This window comes from Gobio gobio (assembly GCF_949357685.1).
Source record: "Gobio gobio genome assembly, chromosome: 12".
NCBI lineage: Eukaryota > Metazoa > Chordata > Actinopteri > Cypriniformes > Gobionidae > Gobio > Gobio gobio.
This window is the reverse complement of record NC_137105.1, coordinates 2,910,469-2,931,533: the sequence shown is the minus strand read 5'-3', so window position 1 is coordinate 2,931,533 and position 21,065 is coordinate 2,910,469. Positions and strand designations below refer to the sequence as shown.

Below are 21,065 nucleotides of genomic sequence, written 5' to 3'. Positions count from 1 at the left end.
AAATAAAAATAAAATAAAATAAATAATTAATAAAATAAATAAAATAAATAAAATAAATAAAATAAATAAAATAAATAATTAATAAAATAATTAATAAAAAAAATAAAAAAATAAATTAATAAAATAATTAATAAAATAAATAAAAATAAATAAAATAATAATAATTTAAAAATAAATTAAATTTAAATAAATTTAAAATAAATTAAACAAAATAATAACATGACATACAATTAAATAAATGTTTTATTTAAAATTAATTCAAATTAATAAAAATGTATTCAATAGTAATAACATTAAAATTAAATACAATTTTATTTAAAATTATTTTGATATTTAAATATTTTTTTATTTATTTAAATAAATTCAAATTAAATTCAAATAAATTCAAATTAAATTCAAATTAAATTCAAATAAATTCAAAATTAAATTAAATAATAACAACATACAATTAAACACAATTTTATTTAAAATAAATTAAATTCAAATAATTTTATTAAATAATTATTAAAAGTTTATTTTATTAAATTATTTTGATATTTTTAAAAAAAGCTAAATAAAATAAAAAATGAAATGAATTGAAAATAAATTAAAACTGTAATTCAATTAAATACTTCATTAAATAATATAACACAACATAAAATTAAATTAATAAAAATAAAAAATAAAAAAAATAACAACATAAAATTAAATTGTATTAAATTAAAAAAATATAATTAAAAATAAGAACATTAGCCCCTAATCTAGCGAACACCTTTAGGGCTGCTGTTTACTCAGGCATCAGACGTGTTGAGCTCATGAGTGTTGATGATGTGTTGGTCAGGCCTGGGCTCTGTTTAAGGGGAAGTACCGTGAGGGAATAGATAAACCGGATCCTCCCACCTGGAAAACACGCCTCAGGTGTGCGTTGAACAAGAGCAGCGACTTCGAGGAGGTCCTGGGCCGGAGTCAGCTGGACGTGTCCGAGCCGTTCAAAGTTTACCGGGTTATTCCTGAGGGAACCAAACGAGGTAAACACTCACACACAAGCTTGGGGATTAGGGATCGACCCATATGGATTTTTTAGTCCCGATACCGATTTTTTTTCATCCGCCTTAGCCGATGAGCGATACGAGCTGCCGATATACTTGAGCCGATATTTGGAGCCGATACTGCTTTTGCTCCCTCAATTTACATCATAAAAATGACACAATGATCATGATGATAACAATTTAAAAAAGGAACATTTATTGAACTAAAAAAAACAATATTTAACAAAAAGTAAAAACAGGTGAGGTAGAAGAAGAAAACAAAAATAAAGAAAATAAATTCTGAAAATAAATATTTAAGCATAAATAAAATAATGACACTATTGCACACAGTATCAACAAGCAAGCAGCATAATAAAGCGCACACTGACTGTACTATACTTCATTTAAAACTATTTACAACCTAGACATTTAATGGTTACACTCTAAGAAATGCTGGGTTAAAAATAACCCAAGTTGGGTTGAATATGGACAACCCAGCAATTGGGTTGTTTTGACCCAGCGGTTGGGTTAAATGTTTGCTTAAAACAACCCAATTGCTGAGTTAAAACAACCCAATCGCTGGGTTAAAACAACCCAATTGCTGGGTTAAAACAACCCAATCGCTGGGTTAAAACAACCCAATCGCTGGGTTAAAACAACCCAATTGCTGAGTTAAAACAACCCAATTGCTGAGTTAAAACAACCCAATCGCTGGGTTAAAACAACCCAATCGCTGGGTTAAAACAACCCAATTGCTGGGTTAAAACAACCCAATCGCTGGGTTAAAACAACCCAATTGATGAGTTAGTCCATTTTCAACCCAACTTGGGTTATTTTTAACCCAGCATGTTTTAGAGTGTAGGTGCACTTCACTTAATCTCTTGTTGAGCAACACCAGCGGTAATTCAGGAGAAAATCTCCCAATGCTCCACGTGAAACTTCAGTCTTTCCACCTTTTACCATCGTGTCAATTCTCAATTGATTTTGATTAATATGCGCGAGGGAGAGCGAGACAGTCTGAAGACGGTGAGAGCTGCCCTGTGGACGCCTGTCTGGAAATAATGCAGGGGAAAAAATATCGGCAAACGCAGCAGCCTTATATCGGCCGATACACGTAAAAATAACGCAAATATCGGCCGATATATCGGTCTAACACTAATGGGTATACATCTGACTATTCGCCCTCTCACATAAACATTTCTCTTACATTTCAGGACCAAAACCATACGAGAAAGTTTCCTCAAGCTCGGGTCTCCATAACTACCCGTTTTATCCCTCATATCCGCCTGTGGAGGGTCAGGTAACACGAGCAACTGAATCTGCCCATGATAACATGAAGGAGAGATGAACAGGTAGGGCTGTGATCTGTTTCTACGGCTGTCTCTCTGTGCAGGTGTGTAACTTCCTGTCTGCGGCTGACCGTGGCTGGAGGGACTTCCTGTGTGAGCAGAACTCACTGTCAGACGTCCACTTCAGCCAGAACTTGCGCTGGGACGCTGGTATTTACTCTGTGTGTGTGTGGTTATTTGTTTATTAAATATAATGTCATTATTTGTGATGTGTGTGTGTGTGTGTGTGTGTGTGTGTGTCCAGGGTACCAGATAAGTGGATCTTTTTACAACTATAACACGTCTGACTCGCCTCCCTCACCCTTCACCCTGGAGACCAGCATCAGACCAGCAGAGGCCATGGCAATATCAGGTACACACACTCCCTAGCAACAGCCTAGAAACCACTTAAAACACTGTAGAAACCACTGTAGTAACACCTTAACAATTGCCTAGCAACAGCCTAGCAACTACCTACAAAAGCCCCAGTAATCATTTTGAACATCTTAGCAACTGCATAGCAACACCCGAACAACTAACTACAAATGCCTCAGTAACCACTTAGAATATCTTAGCAACTGCCTGGCAACACCCTAACAACTACCTATAAATGCCCCAGTAACCACTTAGAACATTTTAGCAACCACCTAGAAACAGCCTAGCAACTACCTATAAATGCCCCAGTTACCACTTAGAACATCTTAGCAACAGCCTAGCAACTACCTACAAATGCCCTAGTAAACACTTAGAGTATCTTAGCAACCGCCAAGCAACTACATGCAAATGCCCCAGTAACCACTAAGAAAATCTTGGCAACCACCTAGCAACACCCTAACAACTACCTACAAATGCCCCAGTTACCACTTAGAACATCTCAGCAACTGCCTAACAACACCCTAACAACTACCTACAAATGCCCCAGTTACCTCTTAGAAAATCTCAGCAACTGCTTAGCAACACCTTAACAACTACCTACAACTGCCCCAGTAACCACGTAGAAAATCTTGTCAACCACCTAGCAACAGCCTAGCAACAACCTACAAATGCCCCAGTTACCACTTAGAACATCCCAGCAACTGCTTAGCAACACCTTAACAACTACCTACAACTGCCCCTGTAACCACTTAGAAAATCTTGTCAACCACCTAGCAACAACCTAGCAACTACCTACAAATGCCCCAGTTACCTCTTAGAACATCTCAGCAACTGCTTAGCAACACCTTAACAACTACCTACAACTGCCCCAGTAACCACGTAGAAAATCTTGTCAACCGCCTAGCAACAACCTAGCAACTACCTACAAATGCCCCAGTTACCTCTTAGAACATCTCAGCAACTGCTTAGCAACACCTTAACAACTACCTACAACTGCCCCAGTAACCACGTAGAAAATCTTGTCAACCGCCTAGCAACAGCCTAGCAACAACCTAGCAACTACCTACAAATGCCCCAGTTACCTCTTAGAACATCTCAGCAACTGCTTAGCAACACCTTAACAACTACCTACAACTCCCCCAGTAACCACTTAGAAAATCTTGTCAACCGCCTAGCAACAACCTAGCAACTACCTACAAATGCCCCAGTTACCTCTTAGAACATCTCAGCAACTGCTTAGCAACACCTTAACAACTACCTACAACTGCCCCAGTAACCACGTAGAAAATCTTGTCAACCGCCTAGCAACAGCCTAGCAACTACCTACAAATGCCCCAGTTACCACTTAGAACATCTTAGCAACAGCCTAGCAACACCTTAACAACTACCTACAAATGCCCCAGTTACCACTTAGAACATCTTAGCAACAGCCTAGCAACACCTTAACAACTACCTACAAATGCCCCAGTTACCTCTTAGAACATCTCAGCAACTGCTTAGCAACACCTTAACAACTACCTACAACTGCCCCAGTAACCACTTAGAAAATCTTGTCAACCACCTAGCAACAGCCTAGCAACTACCTACAAATGCCCCAGTTACCACTTAGAACATCTTAGCAACAGCCTAGCAACACCTTAACAACTACCTACAAATGCCCCAGTTACCTCTTAGAACATCTCAGCAACTGCTTAGCAACACCTTAACAACTACATGCAAATGCCCCAGTAACCACTTAGAACATCTTAGCAACTGCCTAGCAACACCCTAACAACTACCTACAACTGCCCTAGTTATATGTTTTTCATTGGAGCACAGCACTGAGTAGTTTTGTGGAGTTGTGTTGTTGATCTGTGAGTGTCTTCAGACCCGCGTCTGCAGGTGATGGTGTTCAGCGGTGAGACTCTGGTGGCTGATGTCACTGTGACGGGCGCTGAGGGCTGTCGACTGGCTCCTCATGACGATAACTGGAGCTCCAGCGGCCTGGGCGGCCCAGAGCTGGTTCCTCTTCCTCAGGCGGAGCGAGGGGCGCTGGAGGGGGGCGTTCTGCTGTGGATGATGCCCGATGGCCTGTACGCCCGCAGCTTCTGCCAGAGCCAGGTCTACTGCGACGGGACACACACAAACCTGAGCAACAAACTCTGTAAACTAGAGAGAGAGCAGGCCAGCAGAGTCCTGGACACACAGCTCTTCCTCACAGGTTAGCACCAGCAACCACCAGTGTTTCACCATCTTTACACCCTAACAACTACCTACAAATTACCCAGTAACCACTTAGAACATCTTAGCAACCGCCTAGCAACTAGCTACAAATGCCTCAGTAACCACTTAGAACATCTTAGCAACTGCCTAGCAACACCCTAACAACTAACTACAAATGCCTCAGTAACCACTTAGAATATCTTAGCAACTGCCTAGCAACAGCCTAACAACTATCTACAAATGCCCCAGTAACCACTTAGAACATTTTAGCAACCAACTATCAAAACAGCTTAGCAACTACATATAAACACCCCAGTTACCCCTTAGAACACCCTAGCAACAGCCTAACAACTACCTACAAATGCCCCAGTAACCACTAAGAACATCTTAGCAACCACCTAGCAACAGCCTAGCAACTACCTATAAATGCTCCAGTTACCACTTAGAACACCTTAGCAACAGCCTAACAACTGCCTACAAATGCCCCAGTAACCACTTAGAACATCTTAGCAACAGCCTAGCAACTACCTATTAATACCCCAGTTACTACTTAGAACACCTTAGCAACAACCTACAAATGCCCCAGTAACCACTTAGAACATCTTAGCAACCACCAAGCAACAGCCTAGCAACTACCTACAAATGCCCCAGTTACCACTTAGAACAGCTTAGCAACAGCCTAGCAACTACCTACAAAAGCCCCAGTTACAACTTAGAACATCTTAGCAACCACCAAGCAACAGCCTAGCAACTACCTACAAATGCCCCAATAACCACTTAGAACATCTTAGCAAAAGCCTAGCAACAGATTAACAACTATCTACAAATGCCCCAGTAACCACTTAGAACATCTTAGCAACCACCAAGCAACAACCTAGCAACTACCTACAAATGCCCCAGTTACCACTTAGAACAGCTTAGCAACAGCCTAGCAACTACCTACAAAAGCCCCAGTTACAACTTAGAACATCTTAGCAACCACCAAGCAACAGCCTAGCAACTACCTACAAATGCCCCAATAACCACTTAGAACATCTTAGCAACAGCCTAGCAACAGATTAACAACTATCTACAAATGCCCCAGTAACCACTTAGAACATCTTAGCAACCACCAAGCAACAACCTAGCAACTACCTACAAATGCCCCAGTTACCACTTAGAACAGCTTAGCAACAGCCTAGCAACTACCTACAAAAGCCCCAGTTACAACTTAGATCATCTTAGCAACCACCTAGCAACAGCCTAGCTATTGTGACGTACATCAGAATTAAATCGCTTCTCAAACAAGAACAAATGTAGGGCGGGGCTTGATTTTCTCTGTGGGGAGTTGATTGGATGGTTGTGGTTTGCGTTTGGTGTATCTGATGTGAGTGACAGGTGGCCCCGCCCTCGTTAGTTATTCTGATTCAAGATTACGAGAGTGCATGAATTTAATGGACAAATCATGTATAATAAATACTACAATATTCCATAACAAAGTAAGAATTGCCCATTTTGATTTCATGGTGACTTTAAACGTTCTATTCTCTCTCTCTCTCTCTCGCTCTCTCTCTCTCAGAACTCCAGGGTTATGTCCTGCACGCACGCCCTCCTCCGCGCTTCCACATCCAGCTGTTCTTTGAGTGCTGTGACCCCTCCGCAGACAAGAGACCCCTGACCGTTCAGGTAGTGACCTTTGACCTCTCCTGAACTAATGCGCAATGTCAAAACACAGCTCACTTCTCCTGTCCTACAGGTGGAGCCGCTGTTCGCCCGGCAACTGCTGCTCCTCCTCCAGCAAGGCGGCATGAATTACATGAGAAGCACCTATGAACTTTCACCTTTGACCCCTGAGCAGGTTTACGCCCATCAAGATTTCCCTGCCACCAACGGACACCAGACGCATGGCAACTTCCTACAAGAGTGACCCCGCAGGAGCTACAAGGCGTTTCTAGATTTGACTGTGTATTGGCAAAGTAAAATATTTTTAATTGATAATATTAATAACCCCAAAAAAATACATATAGCCATGTAGCAACTTAATGCATTAATACAAAGTGTGTCACGACTTTTTACAGGTCCTCCAAAACAAAAATACATAATAAATTAAAACTATAATATTATATTAAATATATTTTATATACACTATATCGCCAATAAAGTGTTGTGTCAGCTCTAACAGCTTCAGCTAGAGATGGGCGTATCGATATGAAGTATCGCCCATCACATTTTAACCAGGTGTAAACAAAAATATATTCTAATAAATTGCAATTAAGGCATATTGAATGTTAAAATACTTTTCAAATATAATGTTAAGTGGGTATCTTTACCCATTTTACTCTTAGTAATTTTAATAATTTAATACATTTAATAATTAAAAAGTTCAGTTTAGAAGTATCGTATCGGTATCGATATCGTTATCGTTGATACTGGCCTTGAAAGTATCGGTATCGTATCAGTATCGGTATCGTTGATACAGGCCTTGAAAGTATCGGTATCGATATCGTTGATACTGGCCTTGAAAGTATCGGTATCGTATCGGTCTCAATATCGATATCGTTGATATGGGCCTTGAAAGTATCGGTATCGTATCGGTATCGATATCGTTGATACTGGCCTTGAAAGTATCGGTATCGTATCGGTATCGATATCTTTGATATGGGCCTTGAAAGTATCGGTATCGTATCGGTATCGATATCGTTGATACTGGTCTTGAAAGTATCGGTATTGTATCGGTATCGATATCGTTGATACTGGCCTTGAAAGTATCGGTATCGTTATCGTTGATACTGGCCTTGAAAGTATCGGTATCGTATCGAAAACAAAATAAGTGGTATCGCCCATCCCTAGCTTCAGCTCTTCTGGGAAGGCTTTCCTCAAGGTTTAGGAGTGTGTTTATGGGGATTCTTCTAGAAGTGCATTTGTGATGTTGCACCTTAAGTATAATTTTCCTTTAAGTTCGCCCTTATGTTTCCCTTAAACCTAAGGGTGTTGCAGAAAAAACCCTTAAAGGAACACTCCACTTTTTTTGAAAATAGGCTCATTTTACAAGTCCCCTAGAGTTAAATAGTTTTACCGTTTTTGAATCCATTCAGCCGATCTTTGTATCTGGCGGTAGCACTTTTAGCATAGCTTAGCATACATCATTGATTCTGATCAGTCCATTAGCATCTCATTCAAAAAATGACCAAAGACACTTTCAATATTTTTCCTATTTAAAACTTGACTCTTCTACAGTTACATCGTGTGCTAAGACCAACTGAAAATGAAAAGTTGCGATTTTCTACACCTATATGGCTAGGAACTACGTTCTCATTCCTGCGTAATAGTCGCGGATCTTCGCGGCCGTACCATGGCTTCAGCAGCGCAATGATTGGTTGGTATTCTGTGAAACATGGTGGTAGTTACACCTTCGACTTACTATCACAGCCCTTTACAACACACAGAACCATGGCTAATCACACAGCTAAATCCACAACATAATTTGTCGGCAGCAAGCCTGAAACTTTCTCTGCAACAACACGAACTTAGTGCCAGTCACATTGAAAGTTACCTAGCTGGGCTACTTTCAGGCGCTGTAATATCATTGCCATGGTACGGCCGCGAAGATCCGCGACTATTACTCAGGAATAAGAAAGTAGTTCCTAGCCATATATGTGTAGAAAATCGCAACTTTTCATTTTCAGTTGCTCTTAGCACACGATGTAACTGTAGAAGAGTCAAGTTTTAAATAGGAAAAATATTGAAAGTGTCTTTGGTCATTTTTTGAATGAGATGCTAATGGACTGATCAGAATCAATGATGTATGCTAAGCTATGCTAAAAGTGCTACCGCCAGATACAAAAATCGACTGAATGGATTCAAAAACGGTAAAACTCAACTATTTAACTCTAGGGGACTTGTAAAATGAGCCTATTTTCAAAAATGTATTTAATTTCAAGTAATGAAGTTTTTTTAATGGTTTTAGTGAACTATTATACTTTATTGAATATGCGTCAAATACTGATCTTTCCTCCTGACAATGAATTAAATGGGAAATAAATTACAAACAGTTTATTGTGTAACCAAAAACGAATATATAATGCGTGACCTTCAATTATAAACAAGCTCGAAATACACTGGGACTCTTATTTTGAAATGTCTGCCCCTTACTATTGCAGTTGCAGCAGGAGCTCATTCAAGTTCAGATGAGGAGATAAAATGTGTTGTTACAACCGTCTAAAACATATTACTATATAAACATCGTAAAGTTAACATTGTCATTATTCATCAGCATTAGTTCATAAACACTGGTCTGGCATAAATGTGTGTTATTGATTGATTGAGCTGCTCTGGAGCTGGATTGGAGTGTGTGAGCCGTGTTTTCCAGCGGTTAGATCAGCATCTGTTACTCAGGACATCAGTTCTGACTCGATCTCTTCCCTAATCGACCCTCACTAACATTTTCGTCTCGTTTTTATTTGTTGATGAAAATGACAGTTGATTTTCGTCATAGTTTTTGTCATCCAACACAAGTTTTTATTTAGTTATCGTCTCGTTTTCGTCAGTGAAAAAAGGTTGTTGACGAAAATTATTTGTCAATGAAATTACCACTGCATCCCACGCTTTGGTGATGTAAGGCTTGGTTGAGCTGCTCGGCCATGGAAACCCATTCCCTGAAGCTCTACACACTGTTCTTGAGCTCATCTGAAGGCCACAGAAGTTTGGAGGTCTGGAGCTCTTGACTCTGCAGAAAGTTGGCCACTTCTGTGACCCTCAGCATGCGCTGACCCCGCTCTGTGACCCTCAGCATGTGCTGACCCCGCTCTGTGACCCTCAGCATGTGCTGACCCCGCTCTGTGACCCTCAGCATGTGCTGACCCCGCTCTGTGACCCTCAGCATGTGCTGACCCCGCTCTGTGACCCTCAGCATGTGCTGACCCCGCTCTGTGGCCCTCAGCATGTGCTGACCCCGCTCTGTGACCCTCAGCATGTGCTGACCCCGCTCTGTGACCCTCAGCATGCGCTGACCCCGCTCTGTGACCCTCAGCATGCGCTGACCCCGCTCTGTGACCCTCAGCATGTGCTGACCCCGCTCTGTGACCCTCAGCATGCGCTGACCCCGCTCTGTGACCCTCAGCATGCGCTGACCCCGCTCTGTGACCCTCAGCATGTGCTGACCCCGCTCTGTGACCCTCAGCATGTGCTGACCCCGCTCTGTGACCCTCAGCATGTGCTGACCCCGCTCTGTGACCCTCAGCATGTGCTGACCCCGCTCTGTGACCCTCAGCATGAGCTGACCCCGCTCTGTGACCCTCAGCATGTGCTGACCCTGCTCTGTGACCCTCAGCATGAGCTGACCCCGCTCTGTGACCCTCAGCATGTGCTGACCCCGCTCTGTGACCCTCAGCATGTGCTGACCCCGCTCTGTGACCCTCAGCATGCGCTGACCCCGCTCTGTGACCCTCAGCATGTGCTGACCCCGCTCTGTGACCCTCAGCATGTGCTGACCCCGCTCTGTGACCCTCAGCATGCGCTGACCCCGCTCTGTGACCCTCAGCATGCGCTGACCCCGCTCTGTGACCCTCAGCATGTGCTGACCCCGCTCTGGGATTGAGTTGCTGTTGTTCTCAATTGCTTCCACTTTGTTATAACACCACTAACAGTTGAGCGTGGAATATTTAGTATAATATGTGGACTTATTGCACAGGTGTCCACCGATCACGGTTCTCTGAGCTCCTGAGAGCGGCCCATTCTCTCACTAATGTGTGTAGAAGCAAACACACACACACACACACACACACACACACACACACACACACGCTCCTGAGAGCGGCCCATTCTCTCACTAATGTGTGTAGAAGCGTCTGCAGGCCTAGAGCTGGAGTTACACACCTGTGGGGATTACACACCATGAAGGGATTGAACACCTGAACTCGGATTTGGAGGGGCGTCCCAATACTTTTGGCAATATAGTGTATATTTTTTTAAATATTACTCTGAAAATCAATGACATTTCTGTTGCTGTCTGATTAATAATGTTTATATTTTTGTGCTTTGTGTGTAATTTTCTCTGCTTGCACTGTTTTTATGTTCTGTGATTCAAGAGCATCTCAGGGACAAAATCTGTTTAAAATGAATGTTTTTTTTCTGTTATTGTGAATGAAATAATGTCCACATACTGCAGTATATACTGTAAATGGCACAGTACAATAATAAAAGGTATGTGAAACTATATATTATGCAATGATAAACATTTCAGTAACACTTCACCATAACTGTAAATGTTAATAAATGCTGTTAAACATACATTGACGCCTTTTTTCGTTTCATATATTTTAGTAATTATTATAAATTAGGTATCATTCGAAAGCTTACGAACTCAAAATTCCTCCTGTGAAAACCGTTTTGAAATCGGACGTTGTGTTACCATGGAAACGATACTCTAAATTCTTCTACCGGGCTCCTCCCCCTAGTGGGCGGTGTCATGTTTCATATTACAATATTTATTACTTTATAATCAAAATCTTTTCTAATCTTGACAAAACACATATCGTCGGAAAGGTCTGAGTCTCAAGGTTCCATATTTGGTGACCATTTTGTGATGGAAGTGATATTTGGACAGAAATGTACAGGAAAATGCATCAAAATTGTGAATGTGGATTACACCTGGTGGCTATTTTTGGTACAGCGCCTAAACAAAATCTCATGGGACTTTTATTTTGGTGATATTAACTTCAAATTTGGAAAACAACTTGGTTCGACATATGGCTTTGATTTTATATTAGTTTTAAAGTAAAACTTAGTTTTGTAAAATATATATTTTATATTTAAATACAAAATATTTAAGTATTTTTCATATACAGTAAATTTAAACTTCCATAACTTTTTCATACTTTCATATTTTGGACGTTGCTCTGATTTTCAAAAAAATTTAACCAGATCCTCTTCAGACAGTGCTGACAAAAAGTAATGGAATTCAAGTTGATTCGTCAAATAATTTTCGATAAACACGTGAACAAATTTTACGTAGCGGTTGTGAAAATACACTTAAGGCTATATCTCCGCAACGCTTGATCGTATTCAAACCAAACTTGGTACATGTCATCACAAACATAACCTGAGGCAACATGCAGCGTTTCGGAACAGCGCCACCTACTGGTCCGGAGATACGGAAAATTGCTATTTTTGCTTATAACTTCTGAATTGTTTATCCAAAAATCATAGATTCGGGACGTCATGCCAAGTCGACTGAGATCCAATTTGACCATATTGGCCATTTTGGCTGTCGGCCATTTTAAATTATGTGCTAAAATGCTGTATTTTATGAACCCATGAATGGATTGTTATGAAACTCAGTATGGCTCATCAGCACAATGCCCTAAAGGAGCCTGAGAAGTTTCGGAACAGCGCCACCTAGTGGATAATTTTTTGCCAAACGCTTATAACTTTGGGTGTGGTTGACTTATTTTCATGGGAGTAACTTTTTTGTCTCCTGAATCCTTGCCGAGTCCAACGATACCAGACTTGCCAGGTTTCTGCGTATGGTTTGTGCAGCGTTGTAATTTAGCGCTTATAAAATGTTAGCTGATAACTTCGAAACCGCTAGTCTGATCGAGACGAAACCAGCGTCAGAAGTTCAGGAACATAGGTCGATAGCGAAACGCTAATACACAAATGTCAAAATATTGATAGTAAGGGGGAGTAAAATCCAATCAAAGTCAGGTGTCAGTCATTTTTTATGTGTTTTTTCATATAAATGTCTATAACTCCAAAACGAAATGAGATATTTCCACCAAAATTGGCACACACATGTATGGGCTCACTCCGAGGACACATACAAAAAATGGTAGGATTGTGCCTCTTGGTGGCGCTATAATAGAACAAAACATGAAATTCTCATAGACTACAATGCATTTTTCAGCCTTTTTGCCTAAAATCATCTTAAAATGCCTTTTATTGCTCATTGTTGCAGTTGATCTGACACTCCCAGCCATGTTGGCATGTCTTATTGGTTTATTCGCGCTTGGCCCCGGTATTGCTGCTTGCAGCTATATTTGTAAATTGTCCAGTTATGCAAGCATTAAATATGAAATGTTTGGTCTAACGGTCAGTTAAAGCAAGAGTCATTTATTTCTTTATTTAATGCATTTATTTGGTTCACTTTAAAACACAGAAATGTACAATAAATATGACAATCACTGGCTACCATACACAACCACACAGTGTTTGAAATTGAGACACTTTATACTTGTAAACTTTTTTTCCCTCTACATGGAGCACGTAATGGTTTTGGAATGGATAGGGTTAGTAAATGCCCACAGATGCTGTCTAGTAGTGAAATGATCTCAACCAATCAGACCTCCGACAACAGCAAAGGAGGCCGAGCAGAACGCCCGTTCCAAAGATGAACTCAATCGTGCCACGCCGTCACGGGAAGTGACATCGTCAGTCAGTGATTGCATACACAAACCCACAGTGAAGTGGAGAACCTGATTTGCTAGAAACTGAAGCTAGTGAAAATAGTGTTGGGAAAATAATACTGGCATCTCTTCATTTCAAGTGCTTCCCTTTTAAATGAACTAAAAATATCACAAAACAGTAAAACAATCATCACGTAGGAGTATGATTACACAATGTCACGTTCAATATAAAAAAAACAATATAAAATACCGGCGAACAAGGCAAATAAAACGCTTTGGTCAAAAAAATTATAATTCGTGGTACACATTGGCAGGAGGACGCATCAAACCGCCACACTAAATATTTTCTTAACTTGAGCAACTGGCCACCGAATACTTCCCGAGTATATCATACACAGTCCAGAAAACGATTTCTCTCCGTTCACGCACACATACACGTGTTTATATATTGGTTATATTTCAGCAGGAGAACGTCTCTAGTGGACATTGCATGCTGGGATGGCTGAGAGTGGCTCTGTACTCTTGACGCTCAGACCAGGAGAAAACAAGTAAAACCACATCTGGATTTGCACAAACCGGACCGAGCAGCCTCGTACAGTACGGGATAAAGCGGCGATGCCCATCATGTCTTCGCGTGTCATGCCGTGAGCTGGGCCAAGCGTGTCTCACAGTGTGTGTGGGTACATAAGCGTGTCTATGTCTGCGTGCAGCGCTCATTCGAAGGCCCACACCTCGAGGTTCTGGATGGTGAAGTCCTGTTTGGAGGACAGTGGCAGGTTATTGAAGGTGGAGCACTTGGAGGTGGTGCCGTGGTAAAGGTCAGCGTCCAGCCACAGGCCCAGACGACCCCTAGAAAGCGGACAGTTGAGCGTTAAACATGAGGTGATGAGACGGTAGGGGTGTAACGATATATCGCGATATATCGCGATATAAAACGATATGCAGTGTTGGGGAAAGTTACATTGAAAAGTAATTAGGGTTGGGTATTTTTTTGGGTTTTTTTCGATTCCAGTGCCAAACCGATACTTTTAAAACGATACCGGTGCCTAAACGGTGCCTGAACCGATACTTTTTTTTTTTTAAAAGGCCACAAAACAAGGTGGATAACATTAAATGGCTTTTTATTTATTTATTTATTTATTATTTAAATTGAACCATTTATTAAAAGTTTAATGTATACTTAAATGTATGAATATAAATAAATACAAAACAATTTACTTATTTACAAATTATAATTTACTTATTTACAAATTCACAGTAAAACCTAAGCCACCTAACCCAACTACAGGCCTAATATAACTCTAAATAACAGTAATAACAGCAGTCGTCTGTATTCTTGATCTGCTACTAACCAGCTTCGAGCTTTATTTTGAAATATGATCATATTCTCTGGCTAAATATTTTAGAACGCATCGCTTTAATGTTTCCATGGCGACGCGTCATGTTTCTCACATGACACACAGCAGCTGCAATAGCGCTGACAGCTCAGCTGTATCGGGTTTATTTCGTTTTTTCTTTTTATTCAAAATATTCACAAACTTCTTAACTGTGTCACGAACTATCTGATGTTCAAATTTGTGAGTGAATGTGTGTTAGTTGATCTATAAAGCGCAATGGGCGGCGCCATGTTAGTTTGCGCCTCAGAATCGGATCTGTCGGATTTACAACACTTGAGTTCATTCTCGTCTCACGAAATACATGAAAGTAAGTGACCGGTGAACTGGAAGAAGAATAGAGTAAACGATATAGTTACTACATAATGTGCATACATCTGATGTGAATAAAACATGTAACGTTAGTCAAATTATAACCGTCTGAAAGTATTGTCATTGCTGCTTTCATAGACATCAGTGTGTGTTTTTTGCTAGTAACGTTTGCCTACTTATGAGCATTTAAATGTCTGAAACCTGAAATAAACATGATGTGGTTGAAAACACTGAATAGTTGTCATGAGATGTGGTTGAAAACACTGAATAGTTGTCATGAGATGTGGTTGAAAACACTGAATAGTTGTCATGAGATGTGGTTGAAAACACTGAATAGTTGTCATGAGTTGTGATGTGACCAGCGCTGAGCGTCTGTCTCTGGCTCGGCGCCAGCCAAAACGCGAAAGCACGTTTGAATTTTGGCACCGAAATGAGGAACCGAAATCTGCGTTCTGATTCGGTCCGGTACATACCGGTTATATAAGTACCGGTGCCATATTGGCACCGGATTTCGGTACCCAACCGTAAAAGTAATGCATTACAATATTGCGTTACTCCCTTAAAAAGTAACTAATTGAGTTACTTAGTTACTTTTTAAGAAAAGTAATGCGTTACGTTACTTTTGCGTTACTTTTTCTTACCTGGGCTGGGCTTGTTTTTTTGTTTTGTTTAAAAAATGTTTTATTTTTGTGCAAATGTAAAGACCTCTTCATACCAAAATTGAAATAATAAGCCTCAGGCTGAGGGAATTCTGGCCATTCTGGATATTGGAAGAATAGGTTTTACCAATAAAACATTTTGTTTTTCGTTCAGAGATAGAAAAATGAATAAACAGTTTGAATATTCGATTTCTACACGTGGGCGGGAATTATACGCCCCTTTCTGCTGATTGGTCGTTCAAATCGACTGAACGAATGATACACGGATTATATTTGCTCTTGGTTTAACTGAATCATCAAAGGTCAATAAAGGTAGATTAAATTCATAATAAAATTGTCTTTTATTTAACATTTATATATTTGAGGTTTGCATATACTCTGATTTTGCATTTGACTGAGTTTATTCATTTTGAGGAGTACAGAATCTGTATTGTGCAAATGAGATGAATAAATGCTCACATTTAGTCTAGAACTACAATAACACATTTACACACACACCTCTGCACTTACTCTCGATTTTTCTCAACATGGGGGCAGGAGAGCTGTCAGTCAAATAAATGTTTTTGAAAAAGTTACTCAGATATTTTGTTGTAAATTTGAAAAGTAATGCATTACTTTACTAGTTACTTGAAAAAGTAATCTGATTACGTAACTCAAGTTACTTGTAATGCGTTATCCCCAACACTGACGATATTTATCGTTTATGGATATGATTTGCGATATCGAGTTGTTTTATCCAAGGCTCAACTTGCTGTAGTCGGCCTGTTTATAGGGCAGGGCTCCAGACAAAAATATAAGGGAAAGAGTTAGGTGCCAAATTATTTTTTCAAGTGCCACAAAAGAATAAACGCATTTAAATTTTTCATGTACAATTATATGGGCGGTGCCGAATTTAATTTTTAGCTCCTTCCATTCTTTCTCATTAAAGGACAACTCCGTCAACACACAACAAGAATGGTCGCCAATGGCGATCTCAGCAAAAATATCACTCGCAAATTAATATTTTGGGTCGTTTTAGTCACAGTCTGGAGCCCTGTAAGGTATAATTCACCCAAACACAAATTTACACATGTACCACAGATTTAACTCTGTCATCATGTGCTCACAATCACGTCTTTTTCGTTCTTCCAAACACAAATCCAGATATTCTCTATGAAACCTGAGGGATTTCTGTCCCTCCATTTTAAAGTCCATTCCTCTCAAACTTAAAAGATCCCAAAAATGTCATAAAGGCATCGTAAAAGAACTAATCGAGTGTCTAATCCAAATCCAAGTCTTCTGAAGAGATTATATGATGGATATATTTAACACGACGCGCATACTGTAGTAAACACAGACGTTCAAATGATTGCGTGATGCGTGAAAACAACATGAGAGTGAGTAAACGCAGAATTAAAATTCTTGGATGAGCTAAACATTTACAGTTTGAGAGCGGCCATTTTGCGATTAGAACTGAGATTGATTGCATTGATCATCTGAAGCTCACACGTGGAACGGCCCTCTTCAAAGTCAAAGCGCAAGCATCATTTAAATCACCAGATCACATTTAGTTTTAGTAGTATGATCATTCAAAGCATTTTAGATGGTTTATTTTTATATGTATAGTGCATTAATAAAGGCGGGACATTGAAAGTGCGAGTAATGTGTGAGGGTGAAAAAAAAAGTATGTTCGTCATTACACTAAACGACAATATATAATGTTGAATATAATGTATAATAATGCAATGGGGGAATATGGGTGGGTCCTGATAATAATACACTAATAATATTTTAATAATAATAAAAAAGTAAAAAAAATAAATAAAAAAAAACCCTCTTTATTTTGGCTTAAAATATCGGGATAAATACCGTATCGTGAGTTCTGTATCGCGATTTATATCGAATCGTGACACGAGTGTATCGTTACACCCTAATGTACGGCATGTTAGCGTGTTTCTGAACTCACCCTCCTCCGCCGATCTGAAGAGAATCCGTGTTTCCTTTCACAAAGTAGGAGTTTTCACCTGTCCAGCGGTACACCTGAAGATAAAGCACGTCGAGTGTCGTTATTTAGACAAAGCATGAATGTCACTTGAATGTTTTTTTGAAGGCCAGTTTGAATTACTTTGATTTTCAGTTTGAAAGAATTTAGAAATTATGTGCCATGTGGTTGCTAGGCAACTGATAAGGGGTTCTGTGTGGTTGCTAGGGACCTCTGAGAGGTTGCTGAGCTGTTTCAAGATGGTTGCTAGGGAGCGGAACTTGCTAGGGTAACGGATTACTAAGCAGCTGCTAACATTTTCCGAGTGGTTGCAAGGGCATTACTTAATGGTTGCTATTGTTCTCAGAGCGGTTTCTAGGGTGTTGCTAGGGAGTTGTTAAGGTGTTCTGGGTGTTTAAATTGATTTCTAAGGAGCTCTGAGCTGTTGCAAGATTGTTGCTGAAGAGTTGGTGCGTTACTAAGCAGCTGCTAACATTTTCAGAGTGGTTGCAAGAGCATTGGTTAATGGTTGCTATTGATCTCTGAGCGGTTTCTAGGGTGTTGCTAGGGAGTTGTTTAGGTGTTCTGGGTGTTTAAATTGATTTCTAAGGAGCTCTGAGGGGTTGCTAGACTTTTGCAAGATTGTTGCTGAAGAGTTGGTGGGTTAGTAAGCAGTTGCTAACATTTTCCGAGTGGTTGCAAGGGTATTGCTTAATGGTTGCTGTTGTTCTCAGAGTGGTTTCTAGGGTGTTGCTAGGGACCTCTGAGAGGTTGCTAGGCAGCTGCAAGAATGTTGCTAGGGAGCTGATTGATAACTGGTTACTAAGCAGTTGCTAACATTTGGTTGCAAGGGCATTAATAAATGATAGCTTTTGTTCTCTGAGTGGTTTCTAGGGTGTTGCTAGGGAGTTCTTAAGGTGTTCTAGGTTTTTATAATTGATTTCTATAGAGCTCTGAGAGGTTGCTAGGAAGATAGGGATTGCTGCTTACTAAGCAGAGTTGCTGTTAACACATTTTTTTTTGTCTGGTTGCTAGGGCATTTTTGGACAGGTGGTTTCTGAGTGGTTGCTATGCAGATTCTCGGGTGTTCTGGGCGTTTGAACTTAGGGGAGCTTTGAGAGGATGCTAGGGAGTTCTGGTAAGTTGCTTGTTACTAATTGGTTGCTACAATTTGTGGTTGCAGCTAGTGGTTGCTAAGGCATTACTTACCATTTCTAGAGTGTTGCTAGGCAGTTGCTAAGGTGATTGCTCATGTGTTCTGATTGGTTGCCAGGACATTGACAAACAGTTGCTAAGATGTTCTCAGTGGTAACTAAGGCATTGCTATGTGGTTGCTAAAGTTCTTGAGTGGTTTCTAAGGTGTTGCTAGGCAGTTACTAAGGTGTTCTGGGTGGTTTCCTGGCGGTTTCAAAGGTGTTCTGATTGTTTGCCAGGACACTGCCAAACAGTTGCTAAGATGTTCTCAGTGGTTGCCAATGTTCCTGAGTGGTTTCTAGGGTGTTGCTAGGCAGTTGCTTAGGTGTTCTGGGTGGTTGCCTGGTGGGTTTAAAGCTGTTCTGATTGGTTGCCAGGACAATGCCAAACAGTTGCAAAGAAGTTCTCAGTGGAAGCTAAGGCATTGCTATGTGGTTGCCAATGTTCTCTGAGTGGTTTCTAGGGTGTTGCTAGGCAGTTACTAAGGTGTTCTGGGTGGTTTCCTGGAGGTTTCAAAGGTGTTCTGATTGTTTGCCAGGACACTGCCAAACAGTTGCTAAGATGTTCTCAGTGGTTGCCAATGTTCCTGAGTGGTTTCTAGGGTGTTGCTAGGCAGTTGCTTAGGTGTTCTGGGTGGTCGCCTGGCGGTTTTAAAGCTGTTCTGATTGGTTGCCAGGACATTGGCAAACAGTTGCTAAGATGTTCTCAGTGGTAGCTAGGGCATACCTATGTGTTTGCCAATGTTCTCTGAGTGGTTTCTAGGGTGTTGCTAGGCAGTTACTAAGGTGTTCTGGGAGGTTGCCTGGCGGTTTCAAAGGTGTTCTGATTGTTTGCCAGGACATTGCCAAACAGTTGCTAAGATATTCTCAGTGGTTGCCAATGTTCCTGAGTGGTTTCTAGGGTGTTGCTAGGCAGTTACTTGGGTATTCTGGGTGGTCGCCTGGCGGTTTTAAAGCTGTTCTGATTGGTTGCCAGGACATTGGCAAACAGTTGCTAAGATGTTCTCAGTGGTAGCTAGGGCATACCTATGTGGTTGCCAATGTTCTCTGAGTGGTTTCTAGGGTGTTGCTAGGCAGTTACTAAGGTGTTCTGGGAGGTTGCCTGGCGGTTTCAAAGGTGTTCTGATTGTTTGCCAGGACATTGCCAAACAGTTGCTAAGATGTTCTCAGTGGTTGCCAATGTTCCTGAGTGGTTTCTAGGGTGTTGCTAGGCAGTTACTTGGGTATTCTGGGTGGTCGCCTGGCGGTTTTAAAGCTGTTCTGATTGGTTGCCAGGACATTGGCAAACAGTTGCTAAGATGTTCTCAGTGGTAGCTAGGGCATACCTATGTGGTTGCTAATGTTCTCTGAGTGGTTTCTAGGGTGTTGCTAGGCAGTTACTAAGATGTTCTGGGAGGTTGCCTGGCGGTTTCAAAGGTGTTTTGATTGTTTGCCAGGACATTGCCAAACAGTTGCTAAGATATTCTCAGTGGTTGCCAATGTTCCTGAGTGGTTTCTAGGGTGTTGCTAGGCAGTTACTTAGGTATTCTGGGTGGTTGCCTGGCGGTTTTAAAGCTGTTCAGATTGGTTGCCAGGAAAATGCCAAACAGTTGTCAAGATGTTCTGAGTGGAAGCTAAGGCACTGCTATGTGGTTGCCAATGTTCCTGAGTGGTTTCTAGGGTGTTGCTAGGCAACTGCTTAGGTGTTCTGGGTGGTTGCCTGGCGGTTTTAAAGCTGTTCTGATTGGTTGCCAGGACATTGCCAAACAGTTGCTTAGATGTTCTGAGAGGTAGCTAAGGCATTGCTATATGGTTGCGGAGTTGCTGTAGTTTCTAGGGTGTTGCTAGGCAGCTGTTTTGAATGGTTTCTATGCTATGTGGCGCTTGCAAGGACATTTTTCCTGAAAAATCAATGTAGGAACACACCTTTATCTCCGGGCAGAAGCTGTAGAGGAAGGTCTCTCCCGTCCCATAACAGTGCTCACTCACTCGGAAAGGGTGAGTGGAAAACGCTCCAAATATCTGCAGGAGAAAATGACGAGTTTTTCAAACACAACACCATTTTCACCGGCTTTACGCCGACAGCGGTCACAGTAGTGTGTGTACCTGGTTGTCCATGTCTTTGATGACCATCAGCACAGGTGAGTCCAGCTCCATCAGGTTCCTGTACAGGGTTTTCAGGCTGGTTCCGTGTACGACTGTACTGTAGACCAGGCGCCACGGATAACCCTGAACACGTGCCGGCAAGCGAGTGGACAACTGCAGAGAACAGCGT

At 41.0% G+C, this 21,065-nt stretch overlaps 2 protein-coding genes across 4 annotated transcripts in view; one reads left to right on the top strand and one right to left on the bottom strand.

Annotated features, from left to right (window-relative positions):
* The window catches only part of irf4l (interferon regulatory factor 4 like), a 7,749-nt gene extending 773 nt beyond the window's left edge, over positions 1 to 6,976 (top strand). Inside the window, exons 2-8 of the mRNA XM_079831021.1 lie at positions 821 to 1,007; positions 2,222 to 2,307; positions 2,401 to 2,506; positions 2,601 to 2,708; positions 4,578 to 4,910; positions 6,471 to 6,577; positions 6,648 to 6,976. Of these exons, the coding sequence (XP_079687147.1) occupies positions 821 to 1,007; positions 2,222 to 2,307; positions 2,401 to 2,506; positions 2,601 to 2,708; positions 4,578 to 4,910; positions 6,471 to 6,577; positions 6,648 to 6,818 (1,098 nt within the window). The 3' untranslated portion in view covers positions 6,819 to 6,976. The remainder of the gene's footprint in view (positions 1 to 820; positions 1,008 to 2,221; positions 2,308 to 2,400; positions 2,507 to 2,600; positions 2,709 to 4,577; positions 4,911 to 6,470; positions 6,578 to 6,647) is intronic.
* Positions 6,977 to 13,014: 6,038 nt separating this feature from the next.
* Positions 13,015 to 21,065, bottom strand: part of ncoa7b (nuclear receptor coactivator 7b) — a 51,368-nt gene continuing 43,317 nt past the window's right edge. For all 3 annotated transcript variants that reach the window (XM_079831924.1, XM_079831926.1, XM_079831925.1), the window contains exons 13-16: positions 20,897 to 21,049; positions 20,717 to 20,812; positions 17,604 to 17,677; positions 13,015 to 14,142 (exon numbers count right to left, since the gene is read on the bottom strand). In XM_079831924.1, the coding sequence (XP_079688050.1) occupies positions 14,007 to 14,142; positions 17,604 to 17,677; positions 20,717 to 20,812; positions 20,897 to 21,049 (459 nt within the window). In that variant the 3' untranslated portion in view covers positions 13,015 to 14,006. The remainder of the gene's footprint in view (positions 14,143 to 17,603; positions 17,678 to 20,716; positions 20,813 to 20,896; positions 21,050 to 21,065) is intronic.